The 16,741-nt window shown below is 45.5% G+C and overlaps 2 protein-coding genes across 2 annotated transcripts; both read right to left on the bottom strand.

The window, feature by feature from the left end:
* Nucleotides 1–223: 223 nt before the first annotated feature.
* Nucleotides 224–12,911, bottom strand: VPS26A (VPS26 retromer complex component A). Its single transcript, XM_063164218.1, is given in 10 exon segments — nucleotides 224–1,926; nucleotides 2,746–2,888; nucleotides 3,480–3,548; nucleotides 4,558–4,664; nucleotides 5,094–5,258; nucleotides 5,704–5,860; nucleotides 7,924–7,996; nucleotides 9,633–9,782; nucleotides 12,830–12,859; nucleotides 12,861–12,911. Coding segments are annotated over 10 exon segments (1,059 nt in total). The 3' UTR covers nucleotides 224–1,812.
* A 434-nt stretch (nucleotides 12,912–13,345) lies between these two features.
* Nucleotides 13,346–16,398, bottom strand: SRGN (serglycin). Its single transcript, XM_063162875.1, has 3 exons — nucleotides 16,243–16,398; nucleotides 14,384–14,531; nucleotides 13,346–13,649 (listed from the first exon to the last, which is right to left on the bottom strand). Exons 1-3 carry the CDS (start codon nucleotides 16,319–16,321, stop codon nucleotides 13,451–13,453), a joined length of 426 nt encoding a protein of 141 aa, XP_063018945.1. The 5' UTR covers nucleotides 16,322–16,398; the 3' UTR covers nucleotides 13,346–13,450.
* Between the last annotated feature and the right edge of the window lie 343 nt (nucleotides 16,399–16,741).

The raw sequence follows: 16,741 nt of genomic DNA, 5'->3' as shown, positions 1-16,741 counted from the left end.
CGCCATGGCGGAGCGCGAGCGCGGCGCGCGCCGGGAGCCGCCGCAGCAGCGGCCACGCGCAGCGACTCATCCGCGGACAAGGGCGGCGGCGCGCGGTCAACGCGTCATCGGCGCGCGCCCACCCCGCCCACCCGCGCGTGCGCGGAACCGCCCCTGCCCCCCCCCACCACACACACAGACCCTGAGGGAGCGCGGCGCCCCTCACACACAGACCAGGCGCGGATAGTGAGAATAAAGCCGGTTTAATAATTCAAATAGCAGCTCAGGACGCCTTCCCCCCGCTCGTTACACATGGTTGCACAATCAGGTTTTTCAAAATCATCGTTTCCAGGTTTACGACATGCAAGTGACCATGAAAATATTTGGTTGTTTTGGTTTTTTTTAACTTTATTCTTTTAAGTTTCTGAACAGGCACTTACATGAGGGAGTTGGATTTGCTCTCAGCCGAAGATATCCGCGTTAGGAGTATCCTAGCATAAAGTACACAGAGTCTCTGCTTTATCAAAGTGCCGCAGTAATAAAACAGTTCTTACAGAAATGTAATTTGATTATTTACTTACTCATAAAGTAAGGTTACCAATGACACTTGCACCGGAGCTGAGAAGCCTTGGTTTAAAGGCCAAGAGAACTGAGTGCAAGTTGCCTTCCTCACAGCAGGCTTCCATTTGTGCCAAGCCACAGGTGTGACACAGAGCCACGCTCCGTGTGAACAATCAACACTTCACTCCTTTAAGCTACTTCTCCAAACATTACATGCCTATGAGATGATGATAAAGACAAACAATCTGCTGGCCAGACAAGCTTCTAAGTTTTAAGGCTTGCCTGGCTTTGGATACCTTTGCAGAAGCCCAAAGAAGCTCCTTTGCTCTAAGAGTCCCCAGAAGGATGTCCTTTGGGGACATTTGCCTCTCCTGTCACGACAGTTTTAGACATTGACTGTGAAGACAGTGGAATCATGAAGCCAGGAGGAAACACAGTTTCACATATTTGCAAAATAATCGATGTTACCAGCATTTACTTCATCAATAAGATAACTATGTTGAAATACTTTACTCGCTCACCACCCAAGGGTGAACTCATGACATCCCTACAGTCACTAATTACTGGGTAACGAGCCCCCAAAAGTCAGGAGCAACTGGTGTGAAAGACTTAGAGAAGTCTGACAGAGAACTGGGGGAGAGAGGGCAAAGATGTTTCCCAATATTCTTTGTTACTGACAGATGCAGAGCCTCTTAGAACCCCTGGTCTGAGGGCTCCAACCATAGTGCACGTACATGCAGCTTCAGTTAAACCCTGCCTAATGTAGTAATCAGGAGATTTTAGGACAAATGCACCATAAACCTTGATTTTTAGTGTGATTTAGTCATTGTGTCTTAATGCAGTTTCAAAACAAAACAAAGCAAATAAGCAACATTGGAAACAAAGATGCAATAAACAACATGAGAGACAGGAAATGCTTTAGTCTACACTGTAGAGGTGAGCAGCAAAAATCAAATATACCAGCCTACCATGCATGGAAATAACTAGACTTAAGCTTTTGCATACCCAAGTGCATACAACATTATCAAATAAAAGAAAATGTGCAGTATAAAATAGTAGCTTAAGAAAGTTCCAGTGTTTGAGAAAGCACTTTATTTTAAATGTATATACATACTTGAATGTTTAACTGAAGAATGCTTTAGTAGCATGGTAAACGCAGCACTGCAAGATGAAGGAAGACAGTTGTAATGGGAATTCTGGCCTTCTTTTCCCACAGGCTGCTGCCATCTTGAACCTGCTGAAGCACTGCAAAGTTTTTCACCTCAGACCAGTTCACATTTCGGGTTGCTCAGCAGATGCTTGTGACTCTGGAGATTCAAATCGCTGGTGGAAGTTTGTCCGTTGTTTCCTCAGCTTCTCAGGAGCTTTTCTCCATAAAATTATTTCCTAGTTGAGGAAGAGAACACTCTTGAAACCAACAGCTGCCATTAAGGCAAGAGTATCAAGTTCCTGATAAACTAAAACTTTTGGGAAAATAAAAATGGTAACCAAACACAAGAGTCCACAAAAAAATGCATCCCCACAACTTATCAGTGCAGTTCATATAAAAGTTACAGAAAGACACCACTATAAAGTTTACATATTTAGTTTCTGCTTGAATACTTGCAATCTTGAGCAGTCACCCCTTCCTTAACTATCCTACCCTCAATTTTAATAGTATTAAAGAGTTCAAGGAATTTTTCTTCCTCCTTTTCTCCAAATCCAAAGCCTAACCATAGCCACTGTATGCTCCAGCTCCCCCTTGTTTCCCATGTTTAATTATACTGTGTTGTCTCCTTTGTAGGAGGAATATTTTGATCTAATCCACACAGCTTCTTCCAGTGACCCTTTTGGCTGCCCCTCACCTCATCTTCTCTAACATTTTCAGGGACATTTCCTCATTAACACTTTGCAGTTTTAAACCCAGACTGTGTGCAGGAGTGCAGGAGAGGAGATTCCTCTGCAGGAGTTTCAGGAAGCAAGCAAATGCACCAGTAGCTCATTTTACCCACCAGAGTTTTGTCTGGGTATCCCCAAAGCAGGTTCTATGGTACTGAGCACCCTGTCCTTGCTGGAACAGCATCCAGCATCCCCCTTGGCTCCTTTTCTGCAAGGCCCCATCACCTGCAGAGCTGCCAGCACAAATGCTTATGCCACACATGAAGCACAGGTGAAGGCTCAGAGCAGCCCTAAAACAGCCCAGGTAATTCTGCAACAGGACCATACCTGCTGTTTGAAGTATCGTCTGTCCTCTTCATCCACAAGCACCAGATTTAAGAAGTACCTCACTGAAAACTTTTTGTTCACATCCCTCATTGTTGGAGTTGGGTCATAGCCTGCTAAGAACAATCTTATAGGAATTGACTCACCTGCAAAAAAACCAGAGACTTTAAATTAGTTCCTTGCATCTGGAATAATTAATACAGTTTCAGAAGACGTGCAAAATAAAAGTGTTTCCCAAGCTCTGTCTGTGCTGCTCCTTGGTTAAAAACAAACAAACGTGCACAAGGCAAAAAAATACCCACCAAAAAATCAGAAACGTAACACTGAGCACAAAAGCAAGCATGAAATGAAAAGTGAGAACCCTTTCTCAGTGCAAGCAGGAAAGCCAGAAGGATCAGTATTTTGAACTCTCTAGAGCTGGTCTACACCATGGAGTCAGGTTTGAGGAAAGAATCAGTCATTGAATCTCCAATGGTAAATAACAGTTAAAGTTACTAGGATCCCAAGGAAATGCCCTAAGTCCATAAAAATGTCATCTCCAAACAAAAAATGCATCATCATTTCAGCAACCTAAAGAGAAGTGTGGTTTCTCCAATTAAAAAAATTGTGTAAGTCCTCTCTTCTGTCCCAGATATTTTAAATAGGATTTAAATTAAATTAAATTTTAATTAAATAGATCTTTTAAATAGGATTTTAGCACCATCTGCTCCCCCTTGAAAACAATCACAGTTACTTACCTTTAACTGGTGCCCCATCCATTATTTCATACTTTGCAATGGTTTCTGTCTCTGTTGTGGTACTGGGTCCTGGTGAAACAAGTTTGCTCTGTGAGAACACACACTTCAGTTTTAAACATTCACAAAGTTTTATAGCAACAACTTCCACTCTGCAGCTTTTAAATTAACACAGCACCGCATTTTTGCCTTTGTCTTGCATGTAAGTCAGCCATGGCTGAAGCAAGCAAAACCCTCTCCCAGGCAGGACATCTCTTTCTTGCTCTCTCCCCACCACACTGACACAGCAAGGCAGGCAGCAGAGCTTCAAGGAGCCCTGGATATGCAAACTTTAATTAAGGGACAAGCAAGAGGGTCTGGAATCCTGAAACTGCTCTGCTTGGTGAGCAGGGCTAGCAACTGGTACTGCTGGGCCATGCTCAAACTAGAAAATGAAGGGTTATCAGCCAGAAATAAAGTAGAGCTTTCTGCCCTTCCTCTAGTGGAAGCTTTCTCATTCTCCACAGAAGAAGCTCCCCAGAACCCCAGCCCCTGGGAATGAAGTGTCCTGAGCCACAGCCTCCCCTTGTTCCTCCAGTGAGTACAAACCTGATCTGCAACAACCAAGCTGTTTCTGCTTCAAAGCCACCTGGTATTTCCATCCTATCCATTGTTTTGGACGACAGAAAATGGCACACTTCTAGAACATGACTGATTCCTGCTGATGTTCACCAAGCCCCCTTAACCAGTTAATCCCTGTAGAGGCAAGGGGGGGTCTCCAGGATGCATTTTACACCTCCTCCCTTGCTCTTATCTATTGAGGCTGATTAAGCTATTGTACATTTGTGCCCAAATTCCATTTAAAGGGTTCACATTTGTGAAGAGTCACAAGAGTCACAATCCCAGAACAATTGAACAGACTGGCAGTGTTGACTATGAAGTATTATTGCCAAAGCACAAAATGCAAATGGCAGTCACACAGCAGGGAGAAAGAAGCTGGTGGAGCACTGTCCAGCCAGCACTACAACCACTGACTTCATTCTCCAGGTCTGCATGAGGCCCAGCTGGCACACAAGCTGCCATTTCATTTGGACTCTCTTACCAATTCCAGTAATCTCCTTTTTGATCAGCTGCAACTCCATGTGCTGAATTTTTATTCTCACTAAGAGGAAATATATTTTTCCAACAATCACATCCTTTAAGTGATACCTTTAAGAGAACAAAATGGGGGGTTTTGTTAAAGAATAAACACAAGTTTTGCATCTTCTTGAACACAAGTCACACAGGCAATTATCTGCCTAGAAACTACTTGGAGCTCACTTCCCCAGTGAACTAAGCACTTGAGCCAGAACAGAGCAACTAAAATATTTCCATCATTCCATCAGTACCAGTAAAGGAAGCGCTATCAGTCACACTGAAAAGGTGACTGGAAATGCAAAAATTAAGTCTTAAATATTTGCTAGTGACCTTCCTGTTAGCACTGAAGACAGAACAGCCAACTAGATCTCAAAAAGGCCTTTGTGCAATTAGTACTTTACATTTTAACTCTCCAGAAGGTGAAGTTGCACACCATATATCACATACTGGACCCTTTTAGACCAAGTTACTTACTTAAAAGCACTTTACTCTGACACTTACTTTGACTTATTGTATTCAAACTCTATGTGGAGACAGTCCTCAATGCCTACTTCCATTTTGATGGAGTTGTTTACATCTGGGTATGTGGCGAGCTGGTGAACAATCAGATCATATTCTTTCACCAAGTCTGACAGCCGTCTCACTATTGTCACTTTCAGAAAATACCTAGGAGGAAAGCCACTGGGTTAGCTAGAATTATTCAGGTTTGCTAATAAGAGCCCTCATGTTCTGAAGTACAGCTGTTCTTTGAAAGACCAGTGCACAATCTGTAAAAAAGAGCAAGACACCAAAATACAAGACACAACACGTGTGGGAGTGTTTTCTTCAGTTGTGGGTATGGGTTTTTCTTTTACAGGACAGACATGGACTGTCTTCACTTGATTGAACTGGAGGAATTTTATTTATACAAACAGCATTGAGTGATTCCAAATTAAGTAGAAAAGACCACATTGTGTTAAAATCTCCACAACTCCAATCAAGGCACACTAGCTACTGGCTTTTACATGTTATATGTAATAACTAAAAGGAAGAAAGAGGGGGCAGCATAATTGCTAAATTATGAATTTTCTGCAGGGGAGGAGAGGAAAAAAAAGGTTTAGCAGTTACAAACCTCAGTCTGACGTTGGCACCAATGTAGGATTCATATGGCTTTTCAACCTGCATGAATTCAAAGTCATAGTTTCTGCTTTGGGTCAGTTCTCCAGGTAAGGCCAGTTCTTTCACTAAGTTTACAAATTCATGGGTATTGCTTTTGTCATTGAAGAGTTCTAAAGTTAGAAAGTTAAAGGAAAATATGTTTCAGTGTTTATTTTTAGCAAACAAAATTGCCTCTAATTTGGCAGCAGCAGGTGGGAGAGTATGAGAGAAGCAGTTAACTTAAAATACACATATTTGACCAAATGTTTTATTCAGGTTTTCAAATTACCTTCAGTTCTAGCAACCTACAGTTAGCATCCCTAAAGAACTAACTGGAATGAAGAGAACTCATTGAGAGCTTCACTTGCATGGCATTGTTTGTTAATGACAGTTTAGCTAGCTTTAATAAGTACTTCTTGCTTTGCATGCTCTGTAATTAGCACTGCCTGGTTTTCCAGCATTTACTGCTGCAGGGACAAAACCCAAGCAGTGTCAGGGCTGCCTTATTTAGGACCAGTGATCCTAATCTGGTCTGCAGATTAACAACATCTGGCAAATAATTTATTGTTACTACTAGTGTACAGTCAAATGGCTTCTTATGGCCCCTGGTCCAAGTCAGTCATTTGGAAACAAAGGCAGCTGCACAGCCACAGCATCTCCTGTCCCCAGAGTGCTGTCAGTGATTCATTCCTAGACACGTGTCATGCAATTCTCACCAAATATCACCCTAAAATCAAAACCCAAGCACTTCAGTATCTAAAAATAAGCTTCTCCACCATTCAAAACTGAACATCAGCATGGGCAGTTTTTCAGAAAAGAGTAAATGAACTAAACCAACTCCACAATTTATCACTGCCAATGTGGTAGAAACTGACACTAACTAGTAACTCCTATTTTGTAATATGACCACAAATTGTCTAAACATGTACTTAGTTTGCTGGGACAAGAATTTATCTAATGCTGCATATCAAATACTTTTTTGCCAGTCAGAAAAGCTGTGCTCTGCAGAGCTGGTCTAAAATACAGCTTGGATATGGAGTTAGTCTGCAAACAGTGCAGATATCACTACTGGAATGCTTTCTGCACTTCTACGCTAACACTGGGGAGCATACAAGAAAACATGGACAAGTACAAAGAGCAGCAGTTTAAACCACATCTGCATAACTCTGTGCACTTGGGAGGATGCAAGAAAACATGGACAAGTACAAAGAGCAGCAGTTCAAACCACATCTGCATAACTCTGCGCACTTCCAAATGTAGCATAACAGAAAGTCCCAGAAATGCTTGAATTTCAAGAAACACTACATCAAATTAAATTCATCTAGAGAATAAATGTGTAAGTCAAGATGAAAACCAATCTGTACAGCTGACAGAAGACAACAGGCTAAATGAAGGTGACACACCTGAGACCTTTTTTCCTGTCTATATGCCTCACTCCCATCACAGTGCTGCTTTATTCTCAAAGTTTAATTTCACAACCTTACTGATCAAAACCTCCAAGCATAAAGCAGCAGGTGCCAGGACTCAGCCATATCTGCTACACAACACTTCAGACACAGAACACTGGAGCCTACTGAGTGATGAGAAACAGGGAATTTGTGAAATTCCATTTAAAGTCAGTTGTGTGAGGCTGAAACTTGAGCAATTACTTCCAAGGGGGACACCAATGCAAAGAGCTCTCCGTGAGGGAAGGAATTTTAGCACCAGCCCAAGGATGCAGAGAGATAACCTGGACTGGTAAGCAGTAAATATAATAAAGATTCCTCATAGTTCAACTCTAAGCAGACTTTGGTAGTTACAACGAATTTACATTTGTAATAGGTTTTATAAAACCAACTACCATAAAAATTTTAAAGTATTTTGCTATAGGCTGCCTCCTAATTTCTTTTCTATGCCTCTCTTCTTTCAGAGAAGACCACGAGTTTAGTTTTCCTAAATCTCTAGTGGCTATTAATCCAACTTTTAGCTAGTCTGAGACAGACTGAATACCCACCAACCCATTTCTCCCAATGACTTTCTGGGCAGCACTAATTAGTACATCACTTGTTTTAAAGTAGGGAAAACAACTTTCCTCTGGCCCTTATCAGCCACTGATCAGAACAGGTTGCATTGTCTTAGCCCAACTGCTGACAGTCACAATGCCAAGCTCCATAAACCACAAGCACCTAAAAGCCCCTTTAGAGCTTAAACTCACCAATTTGTCCTACAAATTCAATTCTAATTCCTTGGTGCTCTAGTCTCTTCCCATGTTTAAGGGAGACGTTCACCTACCAAGGGAAAAAACAACAAAAAAAAAAACCAAAAGTTAAATTTTTTCAGCATTTTCACTCTAACACAATCTCAGTAAAAAAGAAAACATCCAAGAAAAAGGAAACCAAGATCTCTTCTCAAGAACTTAACGGCAGCCAGATCAAACAGCTGATCATGAAATTAAGCATTTCCAAAGCACCATTAAAACATTCAAGAAAAATCTAATCATCCACGAGACTGAATCTCATAACTAAAATTGGAACTTTCAAGTCCCAAAATTAACTATCCAAGCCAGAGCTCAAGCAGAGCCAGTCGTGATGCTTCAAAGCATCTTCTGACTGTCACATCTGCAAGTTCAAAAATGAAATGCCATGAGATTGATTCCTTTCAAGTCATGTGAGCTTCAGTCCCTTCTCTGGCAGACAGCTAAATACTGGTGATGGCTAAGTCAATGAAAAATAACAAATAATGAAACCCACTGTGAAGACTTTCATTTGTGGCTCTGATTCTCAAAAACAGACAAGAAAGGGTTCCACAAGGTTAGGTTGTATTGAGATATGTAGATATTAAGCATATAGAATGTTTTCTTGTAAGGATTCCAGAGAAATTCCTGTACAAAAATCCAGCACATTGTCACTGAGCTGGAAGTAAACCACTGGAACAATCCATCTTTGTGGTGAAAAAAAGGACGGGGTGGAGAGAAGCTGCCCAAAAAATTTCTGGTTTCCCACAGCTCCCTGTGCCACTGTGCCTGGGTTAGCCAAAACTCATCAGGCACCCTCAGGTGTCCCTGATAGAAGCCAGCAGTGTCCCAGCAGGGCATCACAAGCTTCTCCCTCTGTTTCCTGGTTTCAGGCTCATCTTGTGTCCTTCACATCCCTGCAAGGACCCTTCCAGAGGAGCAAGATCTCTGTACAGAAAGGCATGGCCAGAGCAGGGAGATGCCCAGTGCTACAGGCCAGCCAAGACCAAAGCAGGCATTCAGAAGTCAATCTCAGAACCCAACTCAACTCTTCTGAAGGAAGAGTGAATCATAACAGAAATACTCAGAGTGAGAATGGCCCCAGCAAAACAGCGAGGGCAAGGAGTGTCTAGTTGCAATACTGAATGCAGGGAAATCCTTCTGGCAAGCTCGACTTCATTGTCTTTTCTCCCAGTAAGAAACACTCCTGTTGACTCAGCAGTCAGCTGAACTTCAAACTTGCTCCTCTGTTGCAATCCAGAAATCACTTCAGGGCATGGAGAGCAGGGCTTATCTTCAGGGTATGCAAATTGCCAGCCAGAAATTACTGTTACCTGTATTGGATTGTGGATTTTGGAGTTCAGAGGGAAGGGGAAGCAGGGGGATCCAGTTTGAAAGAGTTTTCTCATCAGAAGCAACAGCAGGATTGCGCATCATTGCACAAAAAGCTTATTCATAAATATCAGATGACCAGAAATAAACAAACAGTTACCATTCAAAAATGCTGACTTCTATCAGCTGCCTGAATGGCTGTGGTTTAAAAAACCATACATAGCAAAAGAGTTCCTCTTTGACTATCAACATAAGCTGAAAATGCACCTCTTACAGCAGTTTTTCATTTACCTTCCAAAATGCATTTGCATGCCAGAAAAGGAACAGTAATTAAGAGTCACTTTTAAATGAAAATTTACCTTTCCTGAAACAGACTCTCCATCGTAGAAGAGAAAATGCTTTTCTACTTTACCATCTTCTGTTTTGATTTCTGCGGGTTTCCGTGTTTCAGCATCATTGAGTACGACATCAATCTCACACACAGGAACGAAAAGGTTTCCAAGAAAACTCTGCAATAACAAGAACTGGGTAAATTACTACACAGAGAACATTCCATTCTAAATGTGGTGCTTACTTGCAGCCGTACACTATATGCTGGGGAAAAACCATTTGTGTTCCCACCAAGTGACAAAGCCATTATGTATCAGAGCCCCGAGGAGCAGTGGTGACAAAGGACAGCTGTTCATCCAGCAAATAACTGGAACCAGGTCAGCGACAAGCAGTGACAGCTCTCACTAAATATCATATTTATAAAAAGTACTCAGCGTAATTACCATTGCTACCACTACAAAACTCAAACTCTAGAGCAAAGTAGAATGGAAAGAAAGAGTAATATAAAAGTAACAGGGGATAAAATGCAAAGCCCAAAGCATCCCCTGGCTGGGGAAGGGGAACTGGGATTTCTTTGCTGCCTTGCCCACACAGCACAGTTGTCTGTGCAGACAGCACCAGCAGCTCTCCAGGCAGCTCTCAGCTGTGACAGAGGGGTGTCACAAGTGTGTGACACTGGGACACCGCTCCAGGCACAGAGCTGTCCTCTCCTCAGATTCTGTGCTCCAACTTTTGACCGGCACCAAACACAGAGCCCATCCTTTGATCCTACACAAACACCCCTTCCAAGGAGCTGAAAACACGCAGCTCTTCGTGCTCCATGGGAAACTCAACAAGATTAGTGCAAAAGCCAACATTTTAACATTTTCCTCCAAAGATTTGGGCACTAATCTGCTTTGATGTACTAAAGCAGACGACACTTCACTAATTCAGTGTGATTCTTCTGGGGTTTTCTGAGAAATTACACTGTGTTGTCCATGAGAACATCTGCTTCAACCAGATGAATTTGGTACACATGAAACAGTCTGTCCTGCCTTTGGCTGGAGCTAACTTCTTCTAGATGTAAGTTCTCCTAGAGTTAATTTCCTCTCAGTAGCTGACACAGTGGTGTTTTTTGGATTCAGTCTGGAATAACATTGATAACACACTGAGGTTTTAGCTAAGTCAGGCTCATTCCAAGTCAAGGACTCCTTTTGTGCCTCACGCCCTGCCAGTGGGGAGGCACACCAGAGAGCTGGGAGGGAGCATGGCCAGGGCAGGTGACCCAAACCAAAGGGATATTCCCCACCTCAGAATGTCCTGTCCCCCCTAAACTGGAGGAGTTACCCAGAGGGGGCTGGCAGGCCTCTGGCATCAGCCTGCAGGTGGTGAGCAACTATATTGTGCATCACTCATTCATGTTCCCTTCCTATTATTGTTATGTTGTTATTTACCATTATTATATTTTACTTTGCTTCAATTATTAAGCTCTTATCTTAACCTACTTTTGCTTCCCCTCTCCATCCCGCCAGGTGGGGAGATAAGCGAGCGGCTGTGGTGGTGTTTTCTTGCCAGCTGGGGTTGAACGACACAATCGCTGCCACCACATCAATTTAACACTGAAAAAAAGGAGTGAAAACTCCTTCCAAGACATTCTGGGGACCTCAAGTTTGAAATGCAGAGCCTCGGGGAGGATTTGATCAGAATGCTGCTGCCCAGCAGTAGGAACACTGAGGGACTTCATGCTCACCCCTCCTAAAGGAAGGACCCAGAGCAAGCTGGAGGTAAAGACTGAACTAAACTGACTTTGGGTGTGCTCAGCAATCAGCCCCACATCAACCCACAAAGGTGTGTGTGTGACTCCAGCTGAACCCTGCTACATCCACCACACGTTCTGAGGTGGAAGCAGCAGCAGATGACCAACAGGGCCAGCAGACAGAAGACCAAAATGTACTCCAAGTCTCTGCCAAGCACAGATTTGTGCAGACTGCTGAAAAATTCTTTTTGCTGTTTTGTTTTGCAAACAGTGCACGCTAGAACCATTACTGATTCTTGGTTTCAGAATTCCAAACTGTAGACTATTTGAATTAGGACAATATGAGACAATAGAAACAAAGAGTTATGGACACAAGATACTTTTGAGCATGGCCACATTTTTCCTTGAAACTGTACTTGTTTTCCAGATTAGCCTTATACTCCCCTCTAACTAAAGAAGGAACCGCTTTGCCCTTAAGCAAACTACACAGGATGCTCTCACAGTACCTTCTGAATTACAAGCAGACCATTTAAATGGTCAGCCAGACCAAACATTGGTAACACGTCACTCCTCAGGAGACTGCACGTAAATATTTCAACTGCACTCCTCCGAGATTAGCTATGATCTCCTTCAGAGAGAATAAGAACATATGAAATAAAGAAGTCGGCAGCAGGCATCTCCTCCAGCTGCTATCGAAGATACCGTTGTGGGGAAACTATGCAAAACAAGAAGTATTTTAGATAGCTATCACAGGGCTTATTATGTTACAGTTTAAGAGAATGCAGACAGAGAACTGGGGTTTCCAGAAACTGGCCAAACGCCAGGCTCCGCTCGGGGTTTTGTGCACAAGACAGACGCTGGAGATTGTGCCACATCAGGACCTAAAGCAAGCCGCGTTCGAGAGCCGCACGGAAGGACTTGTGGGAATGCCGGGGGCTCACAGAGGGTACAGAAACCCCGGCCTCGCACGGAGCCCCGAGCGGCTCCTGCACGCTGAAGGAACCCGAACACCCCAGAACACAAAGCCATCGATCCAGAGGCTCTTTAAGCGCTTATTTTTTAACTCCTCATGGGAGCTCCCGGAGCACTCGGCCCAGCTGCGGGCAGTTTCCCGGAGGGTGTGCTCGGTCCGGGGCTGGCAGCGCTGCCTCACGGCACTGCCGGAAGATCCCGATAACCCCGGGGCCGCCCGGCCGCTCTGCCCGACGGCAGCTCCGCGGGGCACACGGAACCCGAGCCGCACCGCCAAACCCCGCCCTACCCAGGTCATGCGGGCACTTTTTATCCGCGAATAAAATTAATAATCCCTTAAATCCTTAGTTCTGGAAGGAAGGAGGGGGAGAGGAGGCACCGCCCTGCCCAGGCCGCCGCCGCCGCCTCAGGCGATGGCGGATCGGCGCTGCCCCCCCCCCGCCCCGCACTCGCCATGGTACGCGCCCGCTCCGCGCCCCCCTCACAACCGCCACCCTGTCCCCCCCCTCACGCACTCACCATGGTACGCGCCCCCTCCGAGGCCCGACACCGGCCCCGCGCGCACAGCACCAGCCGCCCCCGGCCGCGCGCCCCTGCTCATGTGACCTTACGGCTTCCCCAGGCCACGCCCACCCCCTCCGGGGCCACGCCCCGCCGCACGTGACCGCCCCTCCAGCCCCGTGCCCGCCTCCGGAGGGCGCCCCCTGGCGGCCGGGAGGGGCAGCGCTGGGAGCTCCCCTCATATATAATAAATAACCCAAGGATAAACCTTTCCTTTGGGCACGAATTGGCGCTCGTTTTCGGCATACGGGATTGGCTGGCTGCTGTAAAAGTGCAGGCGGCTCCCAGCGCACAAAGGGTTGGATTTTTCCCCTCAGAGCACGATGGCTTTCCCACAGAGCTGGCTGCGCACCCGTCGCTGACCCAGGCCATCGCTGTTGTTCCCCCCATTGGGATGGCTGCCGCACGCACACACATAAAAAGGCAGTTCAGACTGAACAACAATGCTTTTAGTAAGCGAAAGCAGTAAAGATCTTAAGGCAAAGTTTTTATTGGTGCTGGTTTAAAACCGCGTCGTGGCTGTCGGGTCAGGCTGCGGGGAAGGGGCGAGGCAGCGGCGCATGAGGGGCATCCCCGGCCCTACAGGAGCAAATCCTCCTCCGACAGCTTCTCCTGCAGCTCGCTGCCCCGCAGGCTCTCCAGGAGGGCAGGGAAGCTGTCACTGTCACCCAGCCCCGAGCCAGAGGCTGGCTCTGCCTCCGCCACGGTGCTGGAGCCAGAGCCGGCATCCTCACTGGAGAGGGGGAATATGTCACCCAGCTCCTGGTGCCTCTTCATCCTGAAACACAGAGCGGCAATCTTATCTCTCACACGAACACAGCAAAGCCTCTCATTACCGTGGGCGAGCCACGCTGTGACAGGACTAAGGCAGGAATAATACATTTTGGGGTGCTGGTGTGAAAAATGTGTATTTTATGATTGGCTTTTCGCAAATATTCAAATGAATATTATATGTGTTGCGTTAGAAAGTAATGCTGTATTAATTTTCTTTAGTAGTGTGTTACATATAGTTTCAGGTTATAACAAAATGTTAAAATAGAAACTATGCTATGTAGGATGCTTGTTTTAAAGAAAGGACTCGCACTGAGATAGCAGCCACAGGGCACCTGAATCTTTCAGAGAAAGAGAATTTATTGCTCCATTATCAGGAGAAACGAACTTCTTCCTGCCTCGCTCGGGCAGAACGATGCTGTCAGGATTATGAAGAAGAAGTTGACATGACCAGACAGAATCCTGTGTTTGAATGGAATTTATGCATCGTGGATGACGTGTGTATGAATATGCAACAGGCTGTTGTTTTTAAGGGTTAATCCTCTGTTAACGTGGGTCCTTTTTCGGGCTTATTTTGCCCAGAAAAAGATACCTGGACGTCCATAACTCTTTGTTTCTATTGCCTCATATCGTCCTAATCCAAATTGTCCAGATTATTACTCCTCTAATTATATTACTATCTTATAACCGTTTTATCTCTTTTAAAATTTCAAAAAGGAGTGACTGGCGCCGTGAACTCACAGGAAGGGGTCAGCCCCGGGAGGAAGGATCCTGTTGGCCCCACCAGAGGGCATGTGGAACCAGGGCCCCTGCTCCTCGATGCAGTTGGCAGACCAGGGGTAGGGCCGGCACCTCACCCGCTTGTACCTCGCCCTCTGCGCCGGAGCACCTGCAGGAACCACGGGGACATCATTCACCAGCTCCTGGGAGCTCTATCAGCACCGAGCAAGGCTGAAAGGAGCGGGTAATTGGCGCGGCCCTGATTGCTCAGCCTCCGGAAAAGTAAAGTAACCCCTCAAGACGTTTGTTTTAAACTTAAAATGGCTGCTGACACCCTGAGTGATATTTTTGCCATCAGAGACATCAGGCACGCCTGGCACACGGCGGGAGGAAGCCCATGGGAGATCCCAGGGAATCCCCTCACACAGAGCAGCCCATGGAAAGCCCTGCTGGCTGCTGGCGCAGCAAGGCTCGTCCCCCAGTGTGGCACGGCCACGGGGGCTCAGCCTCCTGCAGCTCTCCTTGGAGGTGAAAATAATGAGAAAACCTCTGGGGACAAGGCACCCAGCAGAGAGCTGTGCTCTCCTTCCTCTGGTGGCTCCGGCTCTGCCCCTTCAATTTCAGCAGGCTGAGTTTTGATGGGGACGTGAGAAACTCAAAGCAGGTTTTAGGGTTTATGGAGGCTCTGGGAGCACTTGCCAGAGGAGACACTGTTCAGGTGTCTCCTAGACACAACAATGCTTTGTAAATCCTGTTTTCAGTTCTGAAGCTCCCCAGGTGCCTGATTGGGGCTGTCACTGAAAATGTGGGTCCTCAAAAAATACCAAAACGACAAAATAAGGATCACATCATAAAGATAGGAGCAGCGACATTTCATCCTTCCTCTTGGTCTCATGTAATTAATTTGTTCAGAAACCTCCTGGTGCATTCTCAACCTGTTGGCATTTGATCTATTTTCTTCTCCGTTTCCTGGGAATATCTTTCTGTAATTACACTCCTCTATTGCCCTATATATTTCCATAATGTGCTGGATGACTTTCAGCTACCTCCTACACTCTTCTGTAAAAGAGAAAACATCTCATGGGTGTGATTTCCTGCTGCCTCTACAGCATATTCCCTTTTCATACTTATTTTCTTCTCCTCGCCTATTGTTAAGAAGGTTTTTAATGATAACAGTGGCAACAAAATAAACAGCTGCAGCTGAAAAAATTGCAAATAAGCAACCCAGAACAAGCAGGCCATAATCCCTCAAAGATCAGCCTCAGAGTGGCGATGCACATCGAGAGCCTATCACTACCACAGCTTTGGTTTGTGGACAAATTATATCTATATATATTATATCTCCATGCTTGAAGAGCAGTTTTTCTCTCAGGAGAAACAAACCCACAGGGCACGGCATCATGAATCAATATTTCCCTTTTGTCATTTTTGTGGTGCGTGTTGCAACGCTTTACGGAATGAACCGTTTGGTTTCCTCACACTTACACCCAGTTTCCTCCCCTGCTGCCCCCAGAACAAGACCGTAGGAGTTATGACATGGGAGCTGTTACACACCATGTCTGCAACTCACAACTGAGTAACAGCAGCAACCACACCACTTTGAAAGGGACATTTAGAAAATTATATCTTGAGATATGCAGACTGAAAACACACTCACATGCAACAACGTATTTTGTTTTGGAAAAACTGAAATGTTCCAATTGCAAAAAGCACATTTTCTTGCCATTCCCCCCCAGAAAAAGAAGCATTAGCAAACAGCCTTTCTGACAGACCTCATCACCCCCAGAAGAAGGCCAGTTTGTAAACTCAGAGGCTGCTCTCTCAGCCTCCGTGCCTAGCCCAGAAAGAGGATTACAGCGAGAACAACCGCCCCGTTTTACCTTGCGCTGTGCATCCCACAAAGAGGATTAAACACACAGCCAGGCAAATCCTCCCGTTCCATCTGATGAGGAGCTGCATCTTGGCTGGCACCCCTCTGCTCCAAGCAGCCCTCACCTCGGCGTCACGCCGCGCGAATGAGAGCGGCGAGGACCAGATCGACTTTTAGAAAAAGTTTCCAAAACCTCAAAGCCAGCCCATAACCTGCGTCACCACTTCCTGGGGGTGAGACACATGAAGAGAAAAGCCCAGCTCTGGGGCCTTCCTGCCTCCATCAGGCCAGATTCAAGCTCCTCTGCCTGCACCTCCTGGTTTGCCCGAGGAGGAGAGCAAACCCAGGAGCTGGGATGAAGGTGGTGCTGCCAGCAAGGCACTCATCCCACCCAGCCTCTGCCCAGTGCTGAGAGTGAAAAAACAGTGCTTAATGCTCACTGATTGTAGGTCAACTGCACTTTTGCATTGGCACTGGCACTGCTTTTCCCTGCCTCAAGCCCTCAGCAG

The sequence above is a fragment of the Melospiza melodia genome, chromosome 9 (genome assembly GCF_035770615.1).
Source record: "Melospiza melodia melodia isolate bMelMel2 chromosome 9, bMelMel2.pri, whole genome shotgun sequence".
Classification (NCBI taxonomy): Eukaryota; Metazoa; Chordata; class Aves; order Passeriformes; family Passerellidae; genus Melospiza; species Melospiza melodia.
Note: the sequence above shows the minus strand (reverse complement) of the source record. Positions and strands in the feature narration are given on the sequence as shown.